The sequence below is a fragment of the Mobula birostris genome, chromosome 9 (assembly GCF_030028105.1).
Source record: "Mobula birostris isolate sMobBir1 chromosome 9, sMobBir1.hap1, whole genome shotgun sequence".
NCBI lineage: Eukaryota > Metazoa > Chordata > Chondrichthyes > Myliobatiformes > Myliobatidae > Mobula > Mobula birostris.
The window spans coordinates 31,601,745-31,626,073 of NC_092378.1; the positions used below are offsets into that span (position 1 = coordinate 31,601,745).

The window sequence follows — 24,329 nt, forward strand, 5'->3', positions numbered from 1 at the left end:
TCTTTCTCTATTAAATTGAATGCAAAAGTGAATTGAGTAAGAATCTGGAACCTTTGGGAGAACAAGTAAAAAGATTTATGTTTGTATTAGTAATTGTGGAATAGGCATGATAAAAGTTTCTAAAATCCTGTGAAAAATGGGTTTAGAAGAACAAGTAAAATGAAGATAAGGTACAAAGTACTACAAGACCATTTTCTAGAGCAGGGGTTCCCAATCTGGGGTCCTTGGACGCCTTGCGTTATGGTATTGGTCCATGGCATAAAAAAAGTCGGGAGCCCCTGTTCAAGAGGATTCTCCAAAACAAAGCAAGAGCACTCTGCAATCTGTAATGCTTCTACCAACACACGAAACAAATTACAGGAAGCTAACACTCAACATCTCAAGCAGATAGCAAAAGTAAGCACAAACTCAGAACAGGATTTACAATGAATGGGGTGCCAAGAAATAATTCACAGAAAAAAAGATTAACGATTAGAGCTGGAGTTCAGGTCTGTTGAAAAGAGTGCCTTTGTAATTGGAATCCGTACGGAAGAGGGAAGCTCAAACAACAGGAATTCTGCAGATGCTGGAAATTCAAGCAACACACATCAAAGTTGCTGGTGAACGCAGCAGGCCAGGCAGCATCTCTAGGAAGAGGTACAGTCGACGTTTCAGGCCGAGACTAACTGGTTAGTCCTGACGAAGGGTCTCGGCCTGAAATGTTGACTGTACCTCTTCATAGAGATGCTGCCTGGCCTGCTGCGTTCACCAGCAACTTTGATGTGTGTTGTTGGAAGAGGGAAGCTACTGGATTGGAATAAGACTGAATTTCACTGATGCACTTCCCCCTCGGTGCCTCTCAAAATCCCTCGAAGCTCCAGTTTACTTTGAATTCATACCCTGAATGAAAGTGGTTGGAAAATTTGATCTAGGAAACACTTCTCCGAGAGGAATGACAATCTGAAGTGAGAATGGAAAATTCTACTTCAGCAGTAGGTGCATACTTGAACATTCCAAAAGGGACATTGCTGATATTGAGAACTAATTTTCAGTCTAATTTGTAGTCTTCTAAAAGCAAAATCCACTAAGTGCAGCAAATGGATATCTATTTCTTTGCCAACTTCATATTTATGCAATGTTTAATATGCAATAACAATCACGTTCCCCTAATGAAACAATGATTCCTTTTTCAATTACAATATTCACAGCTTAGGAGATGGTGAAGGGAAATGAAATGTATGCTTTGTGCCTCTGTTACAAGATCTATGGTCAGGGCTGGAAATGTTGGAGTTTTTTTTGTATGGTTCTTGAGGAATCAATGCTGCTACAGGACACCTGACTGATGAAAGCAAGCATACCAAATGTTTTCTTCAGTACCCTGTCCAAGTATACTCCTAGGATTCTCCGTTCTCGATTAGTCTCCAGCACCTTAACTTTAGTGTGCAAGCCCTGCCTTACTTTAATTTCCCAAATTTCAACAGCTCAAGATAAGTCAATCTGCCATTCCTTGGCCCACTTCCCCAGTTTATCTAGATCTTGTTACAACTTTAGATAACCTTCACTGTCTACTGCACCATCAGTTTTGATGTCACCCCAAAATCCACTAGTCATATTAACATTGAAATCCAACTCATAAATATAGATGACAAACAGCAGTGGAACTAGCACTGAACCCTGTGGCACACCACTGTTCAAAGGCCTCCAATCTGAGTAACACTCCTCCACTACCACCTTCTGTATCCTTTTACCTAGTGAATTTTGTATCCAATTGGCTACTTGCCCCAGAACCCATGTGATCTAGCTTTCCAGACTAGCCTACCATGTTGGAACTTGTCAAAGGTCTTATTAAAGCCCAGCTAGACAACGTTTACTGCCCTGCTCAGTCACTACATTCTGATTTGGTCCCATAGAATTCCCTACCCCTGTAGTAAGAAAATTTAGAATTAGTCTCCCACTCTTCATTCCAAAGTATTAACCAGAGTTTTCTTCCCCAACACACATAAAAGTTGCTGGTGAACACAGCAGGCCAGGCAGCATCTCTAGGAAGAGGTGCAGTCGGCGTTTCAAGCCAAGACCCTTCGTCAGGAAGGGTCTTCGTCCTGACGAAGGGTCTCGGCCTGAAACGTCGACTGCATCTCTTCCTAGAGAAGCTGCCTGGCCTGCTGCGTTCACCAGCAACTTTTATGTGTGTTGCTTGAATTTCCGGCATCTGCAGAATTCCTGTTGTTTGCGTTTTTCTTCCCCAACCCCACTTTCCCAATCCATGCATCTTTGTCCACTTGCTTCTTCCTTTCCCAATATTTTTTTCTCTTTCCAGCTCCCCATTTACACCATTCCTGTATTCCCCCTTGTTATCTCTTCATAGTCTTCCTTTTCCTTCCCTATACCACCATTCCCTTCTCCCATCTTCTGCATAATAATAATCAGTAATTGCTGACAGATTTCAATTATGCCAAACTAATCTACCCTCTTCTATGTTGTTGCACATATCCTGATTTACTCTACATAGTGCAATGCTGTAGCTTTGCGAATAAGTCTTTCAGTCATTTGAGAGTTTGGTCTCAGGGCATCTCGCTCCATCAGCAAACACCTGTCGTTAGAAGGAAAATTGAAATGTTAACAGTAAAGCAGTTAGAAAGTCCAGTGACAATCGTGATAATACAATTTCTATGTATCTACAATATCAATGTAAAATCTTTGAAATTACCAAATGGAATCATAAATGTATTAAGTTAACGTTTTTTTTCCTGAAAAGTATCATCACTAAAAAAGTAAAAGTGTACAGCAAGTGCTACTTATTTTCCCTAGGATAATTTCGGGACATAAGGGTTTTATCTGCTTTTCTTGAAAATTAGATAGCTTTGAGGATAGACACAATTTCTATAATTCGGACTTTTAATATTATTATTCTTTGACAGCCACTAAATGCAAATCCATTGTTCCAACAGTCTGCTTGTGTGTATGAATTAACAGATCCAGAAAAAAAAATTGTTTCAGTTGGAAAAGTAGTTTGTCCTAAGTGCAAGATTGGCAAGCTGGAGTGGAACACAAGAGGTCAATGGTTACAAATTAAAAATAGCTTGGAGTTCAGCCTCTAAGAATATGCAAACACAAGCATCATCTGCATACTGTGTAATGTAGCTGCAGGTTAATTTTAACATTAAGCTCTTCTCACCCAGAAGCTTTGTTGGAGATAATAAGAAATACTTCAGTAAGAAAGATTGAGAAAATGTTGGGGAGATGATGCAACTTTGATCTACAGCACTCTTTGGTGAGAATGGTTCTCTTATGGACTCATTGGTTAATAACACAATTTGCAAGTTGTAAAGAGATAACTAAAATAGAGACGTATTTCTGTGCCTTTGATCTTGCGTTCACAGAAACAAATGAGAGGAACGATCTTACAATCAAAAGCTTTATGACAGAGTTCTTCTACCAACCAGCCCATTTTGCACCGTATTACAAACTTTGTACCTTGTAACAAATGAAAAACATGAATCACTTTCCATATCAAGAGTCACCTCTAGGTAAATGCATAAAATGATGATAAAATTCACCAATGCCTTCCTTGCCTCTACCAAGGGATAGTCATTTCACCAGCAGGGCCAATATTACCATGACAATTGCTTCTTCTCTGAAAACAATTGTACTGAGTTCTATTCTTCAGTTAACTGAACATATACCATATTGCTTCCCAGAACATTCAAAGCAATGTAGGATAGTCATGATTATGAATGCTACTTTGTAGCTGATGTAAGATGGGGCCAGGTTTCAGCAGACAACCAATTCAGAAGGCCGCTCCACAGTCCCTCTTAACTGACGTAGCCTAAAATGTTTATGAGAGCAAAACAGCTATGAATAGCAGTTACACACATCAAAGTTGCTGGTGAACGCAGCAGGCCAGGCAGCATCCGTAGGAAGAGGTGCAGTCGACGTCGACTGCACCTCTTCCTATAGATGCTGCCTGGCCTGCTGCGTTCACCAGCAACTTTGATGTGTGTTGCTTGAATTTCCAGCATCTGCAGAATTCCTGTTGTTTATGAATAGCAGTTAATCCTGTTCCCTGTATTTCAGGGATATGAACAAAGTTAACATTATTCTGTTCACCACACTGTGATTCAGGAAGCAACATTCTGGCAACTGTGATGAGGTGGTTACGGAAGAGCTTGACGAGAAGCCTTTCTGGAGCAGACAGCATGATGGCCCATCTATAGTTACCTCAATCATTCTCGACTTCTTTCTTGAAAGAGTCATGATTATGGGTTATTTGAGAACCTTTAGCATTCCTCATCTGTTCAGGTATGGGAGATGAGCGTGTGAATGCACTGATTGACTGAAATTCCTCTCCATCTAGTTTTAGAGTATCAGCAGGATTACCATCTGATTGTAAAGATGCAGTTTTCACTCAATGTTACAACTTCAATGGAATTAGGCAAACTAATAACCTGAAGAGACTAAAATATGGATATTAAAATATCACAGATTTAAAATCCTTACAGTGGATTTATGGCTCTACCAAAGGAGTTGTAAGGTGCCCCTTTGCTCTGTTGCTGCATGATCTTAGGTTCATTCAATAGCCATCTAGTTGCAGGACTTTATTTCCAATTCACCAGATAAAATGCTTTGGGTTCATATTGTTGCTAGTGCAGGCACTGCAGATACAAGGAGTACCTTACTGGAACGTTGTATCACAGAACATATATAAACATAAAAATATAGTGGATGTCATAATAAACTTGCTTGATGTGAAATAATAATTGTTCATTCTAATTAGCTGCATTGCAGTCCACCTTGATAACTGATTGGTAATTTCATCCTTTCCTCCTACCTGTCAATAATGCATTTTGGTAAAAGGAACAATAGTGCGGACTTATCTAAATGGGGAGAAGGTTCAAACATCAGAGATGCCAAGGGACTTAGGAGTCCTTGTGCAGAAGGTTAATTTACAGGTTGAGTCTGTGGTAAAGAAGGCAAATGCAATGTTGCCATTTATTTCAAAGGGAATAGAATATAAAAACAAGGAGGTAATGCTGAGACTTTATAAGAAACTAGTCAGGCCGCACTTGGAGTACTGTCAACAGTTTTAGGCCCCATATCTCAGAAAGGGTGTGTTATCATTGGAGAGAGTCCAGAGGAGGTTCACGAGGATGATTCTGGGAATGAAAGGGTTAATATATGAGCAGCATTTGTCAGCTTTGGGCCTGTACTCACTGGAAATTAGAAGAATGCGGGGGGATCTCACTGAAACCTACCGAATGTTGAAAAGAATTGATGTGGAGAGGTTGCTTCCTCTGGTGGGGGTATCCAGAACTAGAGGGCATAGCCTCAAAATTGAGGGGCAACCTTTAGAACAGAGGTGAGGAATTTTTTTTAAGCCAGAGAGCAATGAATCTGTGGAACACTCTGCCACAGACTGCAGTGAAGGCCAAGTCCATGGGTATTTTTAAGGCAAAAGTTGATGTTTCCTGATTGGTCAGGGCATCGAAGGATATGGCAAGAAGGCAGGTGTATGGGCTGACTGGCATTCGGGATCAGTCGTGATGGATTGGCAGAGCAGACTGAATGGGCTGAATGGCCTAATTTTGCTCCTATGTCTTCTGGTCTTGGCTAGGCATAGCTCAAGCACCAGCTGTAAATTTGTCAATGACACAAATTTACAGCTGGCAGAACTCCAGATGGTAATGAGGCGTACAGAAGCAAGACAGATCAGCTGGTTGAGTGGTGTCGCAACAACAACCTTGCACTGTATGTCGGTAAGCCCAACAAATTGATTATGGTCTTCAGGATGGGGAAATCGAGGGAATACACTCCAGTCTTCATTGATGGAGGAGCAGTGGAAAGGGTGAGCAGTTTCAAGTGCCTGGATGTCAACATCACTGAAAATCTATCCTGGGCCCAACGTATTGATGCAATTACAAAAAAGGTATGACAGCAGCTATATTTCATAAGGATTTTGAAGAGGCACGGTATTTCACCAATGAAACTCACTATTTCTACAAATACAACATGGAGAGCATTCTAACTGGCTGCATCACCATCTGGTATGGCGGGGCCACTGCACAGATTTGGAAAAAGCTGCAGAAAATTGTAAGCTCAACCAGCTCCATCATGGGCACTAACCTCCTCAGCATCAAGGACACCGTCAAAAGACAATAGCTCAAAAAGACAGCAATCATCAGTAGAGACCCCCATCACACAGGACGTGACCTCTTCTCATTGCTACCATCGAGAAGGTGGTACAGGAGCCTGAAGACACACGCTCAATGTTTCAGGAACAGTTTCTTCCCCTCTGCCATCAAATTTCTGAATGGACAATCAGCCCATGAACACAACCTTACTATTTGTTCCTCTCTTTTTGCACCACTTATTTAATTTCTTCCTCCCCAAAAATATTTATTACAATATATCATATTTTACTATTATGTATTAACCATACTGCTGCCACAAAACAAGATATGCCAGTGATATTACACCTGATTCTGAAAATATAATGTATGGTGGCACATACCGAGCTAGCTTCTTGTGAAATTTGTTGTCCGATTTTAAACCGGCATTGATCAGCAACAGATTAAAGAGATCTCTCTGCAAGAAAGAAGATAATTTTAAAGGAATGGCTCCAGAACATATGTTATCTTGCCAAGAGTTGGAACAGACTTGAGGAGCATAATGCCCTATTCCCATAGACGCGTTGGTCTTATTTGAGAAGACTAATCTCAAGCATGCCCAGTGACATATCGATCTAGCATTATCATCAGAGTTGGATTTCATTGTGACAATTATCCTGAAGTACCTGTGCGTTACTACCACCAATCTTCTGGATTTGGTAACGAACTGGGTTTAACAGATCTACAGTGTGACTGTAATTTCCGTTTGAAAATTCCATTATTGCTTGACAGAGAGGAAGTCCCAAATCTTGACAAAGCTGGTACTGACAGATTTCACCGGGACTTCTGAAAATTAAAAATAAAACTATCAGTTTTCTACTTCTGAACTTTGTTCTACTCAGTTACGGCCTCATGAGAGATGGCAATTGAAATTAATTTCCTTCTTAATATGAAGTTATGCCTTTTCAGAAATAGATGTAAGCAGATGTTTAATCTTTGTAAGAACTTCATTTATGTTTTGTGATCTGGACATCTCTGCTCATCACTGTTGCCCATTGCTTATTCCCCTGAGGAAGTTGGTAATGACCCATGTTATTGAACTACAGCAGCAGCAGCAGTTTTCTACTTAAGATAATCCATCTGGGTTGTTGGGCAGAGAGTTACAGAGTTCACACCTAGTGAGCTTTAAGTTAGACAGACTGTAAGCATCAGAGAGAAACCTGATGATGTTCCCGCACATCAGCTGCCTTTAGTGCTGAGGTCACAGGTTTGGGAAGTTCTAAGTTTTTATATGAGTAACTTTAATGCTTTTTGTAGATGTTACACATGGCAGTACACTGTTGACAGAGGGAATGAATGTGTGAAGTTAGACTGTATACCCTGGATGGTTCGAAGCTTCAAGTTTGAGGAAGGACATTCTAGCTATTGAGGGAGTGCAGCGTAGGTTCACGAGGTTAATTCCCGGAATGGCGGGACTGTCATATGTTGAAAGATTGGAGCGACCGGGGTTGTATACACTGGAACTTAGAAGGATGAGAGGGGATCTGATTGAAACATATAAGATTATTAAGGGATTGGACATGCTAGAGGCAGGAAACATGTTCCCAATGTTGGGGAAGTCCAGAACTAGAGGCCACAGTTTAAGAATAAGGGGTAGACAATTTAGAACTGAGTTGAGGAAACACTTTTTCACACAGAGGGTTGTGGTTCTGTGGAACGCTCTGCCTCAGAAGGCAGTGGAGTCCAATTCTCTGGATTCTTTCAAAAAAGAGTTAGATAGAGCTCTTAAAGATAGCGGAGTGAAGGGATATGGGGAGAAGGCAGGAAAAGGGTACTGATTGTGGATGATCAGTCATGATCACAGTGAATGGTGGGTGCTGGCTCGAAAGGCTGAATGGCCTACTCCTGCACCTATTGTCTATTGTCTTCGTCAGTGTCAGTGGCTGGAGCTGCACACTCAAGTGCAAAGCATTCTTTCACATTCCTGACTTGTACCTTGCAGACGCCTGAAAGGCTTTGAGGCGAATCACTATAAAATGCCATAGCTCTGACTGGTTTTGGTGATCATGGTATTAGTATAGGAAGTCCTACACAATTGTCAGAGATGATCATTGAGTGACAGTTGGGTGGTGCCAGTCTAGAATGTTATCTGAATCATGCATTGTGTTAGCACCATATCCACATTGAAACTGCCAAAACCATTCTAGTTCCTGAGCATTCCAATGTAAGCAATCTGTGTCATGGTGTTCAATTTTATCCCAGGAAAGGCAACATCCTTGTGCAGTTCCTCCTCCAAGTCTCAGGAAGATGCAATAAGGACATCCAAAAAAATATTTTTAAAAAGAAGTTAAACTCACATCTCTTTAGACTGCAATAGCTTGAGAGGGTAGAAAATTGCAATAATGTTATTTTTAAGTTGTTGTTTTCTGTATTTCCCCTTTCTATCTTTTAATATGCCTGTGTATTTTACTGTAGACAAGATAACCTGTAGACAAGTTTGCCATCTTGTCTTCCTGTAGACAAATAGGCAAACATTCTCTTAATCCATTAGATGCTCAAAGAATGCTTACTGGGAGAGTTCTTGCAATGATGAGATGACTTGAGCTGCTGTCTCATTGTCTTTAGCTCCAAGAAGGGACATGAGGATATGGGCATCATTGAAGATGAGAATGTGATCCTTGCTGTGATTCTTGGTAACTTTGACAAGTTCTTTCCAACGATGGCCAACAGAAATACCTGTGGAAGAGTGCATAGTCAATAAAATAAAGAACTAGACTGGTTTCTTGACTCTCAGTAAGTGCTTAATTATGTGACTGTTAGTATTGTTGCATGTGGACAATGGAAAGAACAAATACAGTGGTGTGTCCACTTTCTGTAGTCCCCAACTCTAACCATTTGTTCTCGTATCAAATATTCCTAATATTAAATATTTCCTAATTTTAAATTTGACCCTCTGCCACTATTTACATTTCTTTTCCTGACTGATTGCAAGTTTCTCCTGGACATCACACTGATCACTCCAGGCTCCTGAGGATAAATTGACCTTTTTCTGAGTGTCAGGTAGTGAGAAATAATCAGTGCTAGGGCAATGTATATCAATGACTTGGATGAAGGAATGTAAAGTATCATTCCATGTTACAAGGTTGTGCAAGCGAAGGGTGGGGGAAGGGCAAATTAGTATTACAATGAACAAACATGAGGTTATCCTTTTATTTCTTAAAACGTAAAGACTAATTATTATATGAATGGCAAGAGACTGGAAAAGAGGATGGTGCAATGAGACCTGGATATCCTTGTACATCAGTTACTGAAGGAAGTGTTCCATCTCAGAATGTAATTAGGAAGGCAAATGATGTGCTGGCCACCACTGAAATGGGCTCCGAATGCAAAAGCAAGGATGTCTTATTACAGCTGCACAAGGCCCTTGAGAGACATCATCTGGAGTTGTCTGTGCAGTTTTGGTTACATTGTCTGAGGAAGAATAAAGGGAGCTCAAAGCAGGTTTTCCAGAATGAAGCCAGGGATGCAGGATTGCAGACATCCCACCCTGCAAAAACTCACTTCAGGGAGGTAGCACCCCCGTCCCCCACAACCCCATATACCCCCACCCCTGGTCGACCTCCAAGGGTGTATGTAATACTTTGTTTATTGATTTTGTCTAATCTGTAAACCAAGTTGGGTATATGTAGAAAACATGACATTAAAATATGTACTTATATTATATCATCATGTTTATTCTATTACAAATTTAAGCAAGTCTACAGGGAGTTTGTCTTCATCATGTAGGACATCAATAGAGAAGCTCCTTAGCAGCCAGCCAGCTAGTTTAAATAACGTCAGCTACGCTAATGAATGAATGACACCTGTTAAACTCACCTCAAGATGTCTTTTACATTTTAATCCACCATGGGCAATAGAAAAGTCACTGTTGCAAACAGTGCAGCGAGCAACACTGTCATTATTTTTGAGGTCGACTGTAAAGCCCGCCCACAGAGAACACTGATAGGTCTACTTAGCATGAAGAGAGACCAATCAGGATGCTCGCTCTCCCTCTCCCTCTGGAAAAAAATCGATTTCCGGGATATTGTATATAATTTGCGGGCATCAGGGAGCCACTATCAATATGGGGGAGACTCCCGGAACTTCCGGGAGAGGTGAGATGTCTGGGATTGGCATAGGATGGGATATTTAGTTGATGTGGCCTAACTTAAGGAAATCTCATTAAAACACGCAAGGTTCTCAGACGAATTGCCAAAGTGGATGCTAAGAGGTAGTTTCATCTATGAAGAGACTAGATCTAGTCTTTCTGTTTAAAGAACTACAAAGCAGAAAATGCTGGTGATGTTCTGCAGGTCAAGCAGCATAACTCAACGGGACTCGCAGCACTTGTAGAGAGAATAACAGAGCACCTCCAAGAGTGTTCTGACCTGCTGTGTAACCACCTGGTACAGGAACTGCTGTGGCAGATCAAGTTCGGCACCACGGCAGCCTAGCAGTTAGTGCAATGCCATGTCAGTTCAGGGTGTTCCGGAACTTGAGCTCAATTCCGGCATCGCTCTGTAAGGAGCCTGTGGAATGTGTGGGTTTTCTCCAGCACTCCAGTTTCCTCCCACAGTCCAAAGACGTACCAGGTAGGTTAACCAGTCACTGTAAACTGTCCAGTGATTAGGTTAGGTGTAACACGCTGTAAGGTTTCACTGCTCATGTAATGGTTTCTCTGTAGCAGCAATGTTTGGGTTATGACTAGAGATAATGGGGTCTGGAATGCGGGGGCTATCCAATGAGGGAAATGTTGTTCTTTCCTGTGAGTCTGGAAGAGAGACTTTCGCAGTCTTTAGCTGGGGAGAGATGAGGAGAGAAGATGTGAATGGAGAGAGTTGGTACACCGCCGGACGGAATGGACTTGAAGCGAGGGTCCGAAGGTCAGTGACGATCGGAGGAGGTCGATGGTGGACGAATGGCCTTATCAGTGAGCTCCAACATTTGCACATTAGACTGTTTCATGAGAATGGGCCCTTTTTATTTTATTTTGTTTTCTTTACCAACTGTATAGTCAAAGTAAGAATTATAAAGCTCAATCGTTTAATCACATATTGTGTACTGTTTGTTATTTCAGGGTACTGATCTGTAACAGGAGACACATCGCGCAGCATCCACCCACATGGGATTTGGCTGGGCCAGGTGCTATCACCCTCTATATTAAGCTGCTAGCCGAAGCGAGAGTCACGTAGGGTTAATCGGGGTTGCAGGGTTTCTGGGGCAGTGTGACTTGAAGGGCCAGAAGGGCCTGCTCCGAGCTGTATCACTAAATAGAGAAATAATTTCCTACAAAGGGCTGTAAGGAGAGCTGAGAGGATCACCAAGGTCTCTCTTCCAACTAGCAGAGATATTTATCAGGAACACTGTACACGCTGTGCCCTTAGCACGGACAATGATCCCTCCCATCTGTCCAATGACCTCCTTGACCCTCCCCCCCCCCACCTACATCACCCTACCATCAGGTGGGAGGTACTGTAACAACAGGACAAGAACTGTTAAAATGGGAAAGCAAGAAAGCAAGAAAGCATTTCTTCCCTCAAGGCTGTAAGACTACTGAACTCCCTGCCACCGCCCAGGTCTCAGCATGCATGAAGCACCAGTACCATTACACTGTTTTCCAGCATCTACCATCTTGGCTTTCAAGACAAGGAGTCAGCAATTTAGAATCGAAGTGCGATATCCCTCTCAGCAGGAAGTTGTAAAACTGTGCAATTCTTGAGCTCAGAAAAATGTGATTGTTTAATCACTCAGTGCGCTCCATACTGAAATCACTCATTTCTCTGTGCGTTCAGAGAATATGGGAATCTGATAAAATAGACAACAGAGCCAGCAATAATCTCAGTGAATGGTGCAGCAGATTTGAGAGACAACAGGATGTACTCTTACACCTATGAAAGAATAGTTTCATCTGCAAAGGTAAAGGAAGAATAAGGAGATGCAGAGATTTAAGGAATAAAGATGAAAAGTGGGATTTCGATGACTAAAGACACAGCTGCAAATAGTAAGTCAAAGTGGAAACTGGGTGCACGCCATATACAGTGGTGTGCAAAAGTTTGGGCACCCCGGTCAAAATTTCTGTTACTGTGAATAGCTAAGTGAGTAAAAGATGACCTGATTTCCAAAAGGCATAAAGTTAACGGTGACATTTCTTTAATATTTTAAGCAAGATTACTTTTTTATTTCCATCTTTTACAGTTTCAAAATAACAAAAAAGGAAAAGGGCCTGAAGCAAAAGTTTGGGCACCCTGCATGGTCAGTACTTAGTAACACCCCCTTTGGCAAGTATCACAGCTTGTAAACGCTTTCTGTAGCCAGCTAAGAGTCTTTCAATTCTTGTTTGGGAGGATTTTCACCCATTCTCCTTTGCAAAAGGCTTCTAGTTCTGTGAAATTCTTGGGCAGCCTTGCATGCACTGCTCTTTTGAGGACTATCCACAGATTTTCGATGATGTTTAGGTCGGGGGACTGTGACGGCCATGGCAAAACCTTCAGCTTGCGCCTCTTGAGGTAGTCCGTTGTGGATTTTGAGGTGTGTTTAGGATCATTATCCTGTTGTAGAAACCATCCTCTTTTCATCTTCAGTTTTTTTTTTAAACAGGCGGTGTGATGTTTGCTTCCAGAATTTGCTGGTATTTAATTGAATTCATTCTTCCCTCTACCAGTGAAATGTTCCCCGTGCCACTGGCTGCAACACAAGCCCAAAGCATGATCGATCCACCCCCATGTTTAACAGTTGGAGAGGTGTTCTTTTCATGAAATCCTGCACCCTTTTTTCTCCAAATGTGCCTTTGCTGATTGCGGCCAAAAAGTTATATTTTAACTTCATCAGACCACAGGACATGTTTCCAAAATGCATCAGGCTTGTTTAGATGGTCCTTTGCAAACTTCTGACGCTGAATTTTGTGGTGAGGACGCAGGAAAGGTTTTCTTCTGATGATTCTTCATGAAGGTCATATTTGTGCAGGTGTCGTTGCACAGTAGAACAGTGCACCAACACTCTAAAGTCTGGTAAGTCTTCCTGAAGGTCTTTTGCGTCAAACGGGGGTTTTGATTTGCCTTTCTAGCAATCCTATGAGCAGTTCTCTCCGAAAGTTTCCTTGGTCTTCCAGACCTCAACTTGACCTCCACCGTTCTCGTTAACTGTCATTTCTTAATTACATTATGAACTGAGGAAATGGCTGCCTGAAATGTTTTGCTATCTTCTTACAGCCTTCTCCTGCTTTGTGGGCATCATTTATTTTAATTTTCAGAGTGCTAGGCAGCTGCTTAGAGGAGCCCATGGCTGCTGATTGTTGGGACAAGGTTTGAGGAGTCAGGGTATTTATAAAGCTTTAAAATTTGTATCACCTGGCCTTTCTTAACGATGACTGAACAAGCCATAGCCCTAACAAACTAATTAAGGTCTGAGACCTTGGTAAAAGTTATCTGAGAGCTCAAGTCTCTTGGGGTGCCCAAACTTTTGCATGATGCTCCTTTCCTTTTTTCACTCTAAGCTTGTACAAAACAAAACTAATACACTAATCTTGCTTAAAATGTTGAAAAGAATGTTTCATCTTTAACTTTATGACTTTTGGAGATCAGTTCATCTTCTACTCACTTAACTATTCACAGTAACAGAAATTTTGACCTGGGTGCCCAAACTTTTGCATGCCACTGTACATGATACAGGGTAACAAAACATTTGGAATTAGTTTGGGGGTGGTAGATAGCCCTGCAGATAAGATCAGAATACTGAATGGACGTACAGATTAGAACACATGAATACACTTTTTGTGTGGCTGACAAGAATAAGAACTTACCTTCCATTTGGAGGCGAAACAACATAGAGCATGCATCCACTATGTCCAGCATTGATCCAGACGTGAAACAGCTTTTGGAAATCTACATCAAAGCATCACAGAAAGTGGTCTACACAAAGAAAACTGAAGAAAGAAATAACAGAATCTAAGGAAAGAAAACACAATCATGTGGAGGCATCAGTGACACCAATGGCGGCTGTGACTAAACCTCACCTGCAGAAATCATTCTCCTGAAACTGATTAAAGAAATAAGAAATCTTAGTGAATGTATTTAAGCAGCTATAATTTCATTAAATTTTCATTCTTGTGATAAAATATATAAGGGTGAAGTACCTTACTACTAAATTAGTTTTCAAGAAGTTGAATCCACCCCTAACTTTTTGATCATTTTGCTGGAATCAAACAGAACTGCTGCAAATGCTCAATAGAATAGATGGCATCAGTGGAGAGAAAAACAGGTTAAAGTTCAATCAGGTTGCTGTCCTATTTTTTGGATTTGTCAGCTGATTCTCCCAATCCAATAAAAACCTGGGAAATTGCAAATGAATACCAACAATGGCACTGTAGGATTCAAAATGGAAAATAATAGTTGCAACAATTGTCTCTGAAGAGAGTTCTTGAAATAAACAGCAACAAAGGGCAGTTCAGTAGTCCGTGTGCACTTTTTGTTCAGGGGGACTGGTCCTTCATCAATGAAAACAATGATGAATTAAATTTATCTGGCACTTTCACCCTTTTGTTATTTTTGTAAAGTACTGAGAAGTTCCCTCTGTTTTTCTTGATCTTTGTACGTGCTTAATGCTGACGGCAGGTGCTTGAATCTGATGCAATAAAACAAACTGCTGGAAGAACTCAGCAGGTCAGGCAGCATCTGTTGGGGGCAAAGAGGTGGTTACCTTTTGAGTCGAGACCCTAAATCAGGACTGAGAGTGTAGAGCGTAAATGGCCAGGATGGAAAAGTAAGTGAGAAGCATGAGACAGGCAGATGAGGTATCGATCAACAAGGAACGCCCAAGGGATCGTGGGGAAATGCACTGGTTGACGTCACATATGAAGAGCAATGGAATTTTTAAAGACCAATGGTCTGGAAATCCAGTCATGCTTGGAGTTGCTTCTTCATGAGTTCTCTGCTTTCTGAAAAGTTCTTACTTCCAGAGGGGAACATGAGAGCATCCATTTCCTGGTCAATTGTATTACCCTCAAAATCTGACAGGCTGCCCAAGATGAAGGTCATTCCTGCGTTGATGGTGCAGTTGCCACTCCAACACATGGTCCAGGGAAGCTTTGCCCAGAAACCAACAATATTATTCCAAAGACTGACCATTTTTGTTGACTCCCAGATCTGCAATGTTTTCAGATTCACAGCAGTGTAACGTAAACAAAGCCTCCAATAGAAGCTGTCAGCTTAACTCTGGGGACCTGGCCCAAGTAGATTTATTTTAAATTCATACGCTCTCCTTTGATCCACTACCAATGTCCCTTCATCCCTAGGTCTTTCAATGATAACCCACCCCTAATTTCTGATCTCTGACAGGTTTTGATCACAACAGTATACCCCTAATTTAACCCTTGATCTCCAGTTCCGCCCTGCCTTTAGGGCAAACCTCCAGGTACTCTGGCCAGTCCTCTCTCTGGTTTCCTCCTTATTTCCAAAGTCTGATTTCAGGACACTGAACATCCATCCCTCACCACAGTTCCCAATCTCTGAATGTTTCCTGCAGGCTTGTCATTTTTGGCTGCCTTTTCTCTGCTAAGGCACAGCCCTTCTATTTAGTCTGATAATCCTACTATCAACCTTCCAACTTCTGATCACTGGACATTTCCTTTCATCTCCCTAACCCATATTACTGATCATCGTTCTCCTCATAGACCTTCTAACACCTCCAGTTCACTTGTCCATTTCTCCACCACTCACACAGCTTCTACACTTGGCTTCACCATATTATTCACCGTGCATTGGTAATGGATGATCAGCAGAGCCAAAACTTTGGTCCTCAAGTACTACAGGATTTGGCAATCAAGGATTCATCCAAATGGCACAGATTAGCTCCTTAGTCCTTGCAAATCATGCCGAAAAATATTTCTAAGCCACAGTTTTTATACATTGCTAGATTACATGCATCTAAATATATCAGCATTAAGCACATACAAAGATCCAAAGATCAAGAAAAGCAGATGGAGCTTCTCAGTACTTTACAAAGCTAAGACTGAAAGTGCCAGATAAATTCAATTCACTAATGTTTACATTGATAAAGGAACAGTACCTCGAACAAAAAGTGCACACGGACTACTGAAATATCCAACTGCAGGACATAATCCTGAGTAAATATTTAAGTAAAAAGATTAGAACAGCGATATACCCTGTAAAATAAACCAGCTATAAAGTAACACACACACACACAAAACGCTGGAGGAACTCAGCAGGTCAGGCAGCATCAATGAAAAAGTGTAAACAGTCAACTTTTCGGGCTGAGACCCTTCTTCAGGACGAAGAAGGAAAGAGGGAAGATGCAAGAATAAAAGGGTAGGGGGAGGGGAAAGAGGCTAGCTGGAAGGTTGTAGGTGAAGCCAGGTGGGTGGGAAGGTCAAGGGCTGGAGGAGAAGGCATCTGATTGGAGAGTGGACAATAGGAGAAAGGGAAGGAGGAGGGGATCCAGGGGTAAGTAATAGGCCGGTGAGAAGAAGTGAAAGGTCAGAGTGGGGAATGTGGGGGAGGAGAAATTGATATTCGTAGCATCAGGTTGGAGGCTACCCAGATGGAAGATGAGGTGTTGCTCCTCCACCCTGAGGGTGGCCTCATCTTGATACAAGAGGAGGCCATGGATTGACATGTCAGAACAGGAACAGGAATGGGATTTGGAACTAAAAGTATTTGCACAGACTCTTTAATTAGTTTATACTCACATAGTCATCATAGAATGTGAGAGCTGCTTCATATTCACCCTGCAGGAGAAGGACACCAACATGAAGTAAATTTTATTGAAGATTAAGGATATAAACCCAACTGAGGTGTCCGTAAGAGCAAAAATAAGAAATAGAAGCAAAAAATGGCCACGTGACTACTTGGGTCTGCTCTGTCACTCAGTAAAACCACAGCTGATTTCCAACCTCATCTCCATAAATATCAGCCCATGTTACGTGGAGCAGAATTTAAACACACCAGTTGCTAAATGGAAAGTATGAACGTGACTGACCATGGTAGCTCCCCTTATTATGCTAGTGGGGAGACTGGCATTTTTTTTCCCAGCAACTAACAATCCCCCTCACTAGCTTAATAAATTGAACTACTGCAGATATCAAGCCTTTCAAGTATTGTACAGCCCAGACAAGAGGCAGTGCAGCTATAACCTCAAACTATGCCTCAAGACCAGATCTAAAACTTAACTTCGGAAAACACTTATTATTTCACCAATTCAATATTTTTATTTCTTATGCCTCATCCTTGAAAATCAGCGAGTGGACTCCACTGTGAGATTATGATTAACAAGAGAAGCAAAAGTCCAGGTCTTTCACCACTTGAGAGACAAGCATCACGACACAAACCTTTTCAATATGGTAGAGTGCCCAGTGCCAGTAATTATGGCAAGCAAGCATGTCAGAATCCTGTGAATAAATTAAAAAGGCAATAGCTGTTAATGTATTTCCATAAATTAAAGGCATGTTCTGCCTTGTTCGTGCTATTTGTTATCCGACAGCAAAGAGAGCCCACCTATTCTCATCTCTGAGAGGATTAATCTTGAACCAGCACTTAAACAAAATTGGTACTGTCTTATTTATTCAGGTTTGATTTCTATTAGTTATTGGATGACAACAGGATCAGGATGTCACAATAAAATTTCACCAAACCGGTATGCCGGGGTCAGCTGCTTAGAGGTAACTATATTAGTTTTATCCCTGCTATCAGACACCTGGTTGCAAAGAAAAGCATAAAGTTTCCTTTCCAATGTACATAATAGAAAGCATACTACATTAATACCATGTCGACAGCTTTTCCGTCGGCTCGCTGACCCATGGGAAGACCAAACAAATAAACAAAAATAACCTTCCAGGAATAGCAGTCATCTAAAATCCTTCCATTCCACGGTGCAGTGTGCTAACTTAACACTTTGCTGCCCGAATTACATTTATGAGCTGGATCAGGATTTACTTACTTTTGCTTCAACTTCTGCTGCTTACCTTCCAGTTTTTTTCTGTCTCTTCCATAAACCTCAATCCTCCATCCACATCTGCACGCATCTCATGCACATGTGCAAGGGAATGAACAGACCAGGCATCAGTCGGGTTCAAAGCTAATCCCTTTGAAGGGGGGAGAAAAGATAGAATAACAGTTCATACTGTAGATTTCCTTTTGCGTCATGTTCCCTAGCTGGGCAGAGTTAAGATGGTGCCAATTAGCTGGCTCTCTGAGCTCATCTGCGAAAAAACAGCTTAATTCCTCTCTTTGACATCTCTTTTTTTACCTTTTCAAGGTGGGTGGGGTTCTATCGAGGTCCTGATCTGCAAGTGGTGCTCAAACTGTTTTTTTTTTGTTTTTTTAAACAGCTGATGAGTTCCTGTTCCTGGAGCTCATCACCTGACCGTTCTCCGACATTCTCCAGGTACGAGTTGGAAGATGATGCTTCTGGGGTGTGGCCCTGCAGATGACTGATTTCGGGCCGGTTCTTGCTGACTGAGGAGTCGAGGGAGATGGAACCTCAGGATTTTACTGTAGCGGATGTATGGAAAAGCGACGTGGCAGACTGTAATATCGTAATAGCGACTGTCAGTCTCCCCTTTCGCTGTGAAAATGGGGGCTGTCTCTCTGTGCCTTGTGAGAGAGAGAGCCTGTGGCATGTCGAACTGTCGGGAAAACAACAGTTGTTGTTGACTGCAGATCACGGGTGCTTTGCTGTTGCCTGGTGGGTACTGACACTTCTTGCTGAAACGGGGGGTGGGGGGAGAGGTTGCTGCATTGATGCTGCAGCTTGTGTGGGGGAGGGGAGAAGGGGCTTTGGGGTTCTAACGTTTTTCTGTCGTTCATTATTTCTGGGTTCTGTTTCTCGTGGACGTCTGTGAAGACAATTATTTCAGGTTGCGTACTGTGTACTTCCCCTGACAATAAACTGAACCGTTTGAGGTGCAGGTCTCACGAACCCAGCAGTTACATTCACCACTGCTCTCAGTACAAGCAGAATCTGTTGAGCAAACTGAAGCTTTATTTAAATATTAATGAAAACCTATCAAGATCACCCATATCAATTAGGCAGATTTTGCTTCCACATCATTAGTAGCTTGCCTGCTATGCACAGAACGGGGAGAGAAGCATGGTGACCTTTAACCCTGCAAAACATGCTGAAAATGCCCTTTCATATAAAGGAGTCAACATGCATATTTCAATGAAAAATAAATTTCTTTACTCAGGCCCATGTCATTCCTTCAGCCTGGAAAAGGAGGAGGAAAAACAGGATGTGAAAGAAAGTAACCACTATTCATTCCAAACAGAGAACACCAGGATTATAGACAAGTGACAGGCTTCTGGTGCAAGATGTACTGTATGTTCATCCTAATGTATACAACACCACAACAGGTATTTTTACATTTTGGTGAGCATGCTCTTGAATTTACATGCGTAGTCCCGTCGAGAGGGGTGGAGTGCTACTCTCTTTGACAAGACAATCCAAACTACTCCTGAGACCACACTTACGTTAAACTTGCATAGTCAGGTATTACAACAATAAAGTTTTACTCCGCTGAATTTTCAGTCAAAATTATGTGAGATATGCACATAATCATGCAAAGACCAATGTTTGTTAACTGCCTGGTTCCTGTTCAGATTGCTGTAAAAAAAATGTTAAACCAATAATAAAGAGGAGGAGGTCTGCAGATGCTGGGAATCCAAAACAACACACAGCAAATGCTGGAGGAACTCAGCAGGCCAGGCAGCACAGTAAACAGTCAACGTTTCAGGCCAAGACCCTTCATCAGGACTGGAAAGGAAGGGGGAAAGATGCCAGAATAATTAGGAGGGAGGGGAAGGAGTGAAAAGTGACGCCAGGCGGATGGGAATGGTGGAGGACTGGAGAAGAAAGAATCTGATAGGAGAGGAGAGTGGACCACAGGAGAAAGGGGACCCGGGGTGGGGGGGGGGGGGGGAAGGGTGATAGGTAGGTGAGAAGAGATAAGAGGCTAGAGTAAGGAACAGAAGAAGAGTGGAAGGAGAGGGATTTTTTTTTAAACCAGAAGGAGAAATCGATATTCATGCCAACAGATTGAGGATATGGAACATTTGAGAGTTTTGGAATATAAGGTGTTGCTCCTCCACCCTGAGGGTGGCCTCACTGTGGCACAAGAGAAGGCCATGGCCAAACATGTCAGAATGGGAATGGGAGTCGGAATTAAAATGTTTGTCCACCCCACCAGGAAGTTCTGTTTTTGGCGGATGGAGTGGAGGTGCTTGACAAAGTGGTCCCCCAATTTATGATGGTGTCACCAAGGTAGAAAAGGTGCTCCTGATGGGATCTCCTCTACATTGGTGTTCCTGATGGGGGTCTCCTCTGCACTGGTGTACCTGATGGGGGTCTCCTCTGCACTGGTGTAGCTGATGGGGTCTCCTCTACACTGGCGCTCCTGATGGGGTCTCCTCTACGTTGGCACTCCTGATGGGGTCTCCTCTACATTGGTGTTCCTGATGGGGATCTCCTCTGCACTGGTGTAGCTGATGGGGTCTCCTCTGCATTGGTGTTCCTGATGGGGGTCTCCTCTGCACTGGTGTAGCTGATGGGGTCTCCTCTACATTGGCGCTCCTGATGGGGTCTCCTCTACGTTGGCGCTCCTGATGGGGTCTCCTCTACGTTGGCGCTCCTGATGGGGTCTCTTCTACGCTGGCGTTCCTGATGGGGTCTCCTCTACGTTGGCGATCCTGATGGGGTCTCCTCTACATTGGTGTTCCTGATGGGGTCTCCTCTACATTGGTGTTCCTGATCAGGTCTCCTCTACATTGGTGTAGCTCAGGGGTCCCCAACCTTTTTTGCACTGTGGACCGGTTTAATATTGACAATATTCTTGCGGACCGGCCAACTGGGGTGGGGGGGGGGTGGTAGTGTTGCCAACGAACAAGAGTAGCAGTCAAATGTGTTGTTTACCAATAGACTACAATGACCATGAAGCCTTGCGTGGGCACCAATGCGCATGCGCGTCGTGACCTGCTGATTCCTCTTCCTCACCACCCCCCCCCAAGCAAATCCTTTTTGGCGATTCTGTTCGTGGGGGTGTTAATCACTACCGGTAAGTGGGTAATACACTCAATTTTGTTTCTAAAAGGGTTTATCTAATGAATTTAATATTAAACACACAGCGCATATTTTCCTCGCATGGATATAATGATAAGTCAATTATCAGGGGAGCTTGAAGTGTTGAACGAACTTCCAGTAGAAGTGGCAGAAGCAGGTTCAATATGATCATTTAAAGAAAAATTGGATAGGTATCTGGACAGGAAAGGAATGGAGGGTTATGGGCTGAGTGCAGGTCAGCGGGACTAGGTGAGTAGCGTTCGGCACGGACTAGAAGGGCAGAGATGGCCTGTTTCCATACTGTAATTGTTATACGGTTATATAAGTCACTAGCATCATAACATTTTAAGTAATATTTGGATATTAAACGCACAGCACATATTTTCCCCGTATGAACATATAAAATCATTGCAACGCACCAATATCGCTGAATCAGTGGGAGCCCTGGGCTTGTTTCCCTGCAACAAGATGGTGCCATCGAGGGGTGATGGGAGACAACGATACTCGAAGAGGATTCCTTATGTCCAGTCTATTCCGCAGTTTAGTTTTCATTGCATTCATTGCAGAAAACTCCGCTTCGCAGAAAAATGTTGGAAATGAAAGCAACGTTTTCGGTGCTTTCGTGGCTATCTCAGGATATTTAGCCTTGACTTTGATCCAAAATGCCGACAGAGATGTTATGTCAAACATACTTCTCAGCCCGTCGTCATTTGCAAGCTCGAGGAGTTCATCGCCTTCCCGCCCTGACACGGATGATGTGCGGGTCATGACCTCGCATGCGTAATGGCTGATCAGTGGCCGTGACAGGGAATGAGGAAAGGTGCAGCTGACCAAATCATATTGCTTCCTCGCGGCCCGGTAGGGCATGCTCTGCGGCCCGGTGGTTGGGAACCGCTGGTGTAGCTGATGGGGTCTCCTCCACACTGGTGTAGCTGATGGGGTCTCCTCTACATTGGTGTTCCTGATAGGGTCGCCTCTACACTGGTGTTCCTGATGGGGGTCTCCTCTACACTGGTGTTCCTGATGGGGTCTCCTCTACCCTGGTGTTCCTGATCAGGTTTCCTCTACGTTGGCACTCCTGATGGGGTCTCCTCTACGTTGGCGCTCCTGATCAGGTCTCCTCTACGTTGGCACTCCTGATGGGGTCTCCTCTACGTTAGCGCTCCTAATGGGGTCTCCTCTACGTTGGTGTTCCTGATGGGGTCTCCTCTACGTTGGCGTTCCTGATGGGGTCTCCTCTACGTTGGTGTTCCTGATGGGGTCTCCTCTACACTGGTGTTCCTGATGGGGTCTCCTCTACACTGGTGTTCCTGGTGGAGTCTCCTCTACACTGGTGTTCCTGGTGGGGGTCTCCTCTACATTGGTGCTCCTGATCGGGGTCTTCTCGACATTGGTGTTCCTGGTGGGGGTCTCCTCTACATTGGTGTTCCTGATGGGGGTCTCCTCTACATTGGTGTTCTTGGTGGGGGTCTCCTCGACATTGGTGAGAATCAAGAGATCACATTTCAGACTGAGACTGAATTAAGGGTCCTGATGATGAGTCTCAAACCAAAACATCAACTCGTTATTTCTTTCCACAGATGCTGCCGGACCTGCTGAGTTCCTCCAGCACCTTTGTGTGTGTTACTCATAACAATTGTATAACAGTATTAAGAGTCAGAAAACAGGGGGAAAAAATGCTCATTTACACAAATCGTCCACTAATCTAACTTACTTTCCTCACTTTCCCATCAACTTCCTGCCATATTCTACCAATTGGCTACACTTTGGTGGCAATTTTACTAACCAACCTGAGTCTTGGGATGTGAGAGGAAACCAGGGCAGCTCGAGGAACCCACACAATTACGGGGAGAACAGGCAAACTCTACAGGGATGACACTCAAGGTCAGGGTTGAACCCAGGTTTCAGGAGCTGTGAGCTGCCATGATAGCAGCTCTCATCTTCACCCAGCCTTCAATACCTAGATCTGATCAGTACACTGGCATGCTTTTCACCACTGAAACTTTCAACCCCAATAAAGAGTGGGTCCAAAAGTAGACGTTTCAGCTCACTGTGCAGCCTCTCTTTCATTTCACTACCTGCCACAGCTGTCTCTCTCTGAGAGACAGGCATGATAAGAGCAACTGGACAGTTGGTAGTACAATAAAAAGACATTTAGTTATCACTTACCTCCTTGGCTGTTTTTTCTGCCAGATTGTAAAAGTTTGTCTCCACCAGCCCAAACGAGTACATTCCTTTCAAATAGCTACATTGAGAAAACACACAAAGCTTATTGACACAAAGCAATGTAAACTAATCCTGATAGCCTCTTTATTATATCATAAATTGCTCACAGTTATGTTCCTCACTCAAACATTTCTTTTCCAGGTTTGCTGAAATCAGGTTAACGATAGCAATAAAACATTAGGAAAAATGAAAAAGTGACCGATGACTTGTTATTGCTCATTTTTAAGTGTTCCAGAAGATGAAAATTTATCCCAATATTTTTTCAAAACTTCATTAACGACACTGAATTTAAATAATGCTGCTAATTACATATAAAATATTCTTACTTTCTCTGCCAATTTTGACCCTGCTCTCAACTCACATAGTACACCTCTGACTTTGTCTTTCTTAACTTTATGCCTCCACTTCAGTAGAGTGGTTTACAATAGATGTTTGAGGCCAGCATGCAGACTTCCACAGGTATCTTTACATTCTCCTACACTGCCTCTGCAAGGATTCCTTTCCACTCTCAAATTCCTCTGTCTCCAGTGACACAGAAGTCTCTGAAACGGCTTCCTTCTTCCTGACCCGTGGCTTGCCCTCTGCCATACTGGACACAGAGCCCTTGAACAGCATCTACTTCCCATATCTTTGCTCTCACCCTCTCTTCCTCTGGACTAGACCAATGACAGAGTTCTCTGGTCCTTGTCTTCCACCCTTCCAACCACTAGATTCAACAGATAATCCGTTGTGATTTCCCCAACTTCAGTAAGATTCCACCACCATAGATATTGCCCACCTCCTTCCCTTTCAGTTTCAAAGAGGCCATTCCCTTCATGATTCTATCCCCACCACTCACTTCTTGTCCATGGCACTTTACCATGCAATGCAAGAAATCTGCCTTTTTGCCTCTTTCCTCCAGCCTTGGAAAGATGC

The 24,329-nt window shown here is 42.8% G+C and overlaps 1 protein-coding gene across 2 annotated transcripts in view; it reads right to left on the reverse strand.

The window, feature by feature from the left end:
* Nucleotides 1-2,176: 2,176 nt before the first annotated feature.
* Nucleotides 2,177-24,329, reverse strand: part of ttc38 (tetratricopeptide repeat domain 38) — a 54,209-nt gene continuing 32,056 nt past the window's right edge. For both annotated transcript variants that reach the window (XM_072269396.1, XM_072269395.1), the window contains 9 exons: nucleotides 23,358-23,433; nucleotides 18,097-18,216; nucleotides 17,464-17,523; nucleotides 16,825-16,863; nucleotides 13,921-14,002; nucleotides 8,654-8,819; nucleotides 6,770-6,929; nucleotides 6,488-6,561; nucleotides 2,177-2,569 (listed from right to left, as the gene is read on the reverse strand). In XM_072269396.1, the coding sequence (XP_072125497.1) occupies nucleotides 2,476-2,569; nucleotides 6,488-6,561; nucleotides 6,770-6,929; nucleotides 8,654-8,819; nucleotides 13,921-14,002; nucleotides 16,825-16,863; nucleotides 17,464-17,523; nucleotides 18,097-18,216; nucleotides 23,358-23,433 (871 nt within the window). In that variant the 3' untranslated portion in view covers nucleotides 2,177-2,475. The remainder of the gene's footprint in view (nucleotides 2,570-6,487; nucleotides 6,562-6,769; nucleotides 6,930-8,653; nucleotides 8,820-13,920; nucleotides 14,003-16,824; nucleotides 16,864-17,463; nucleotides 17,524-18,096; nucleotides 18,217-23,357; nucleotides 23,434-24,329) is intronic.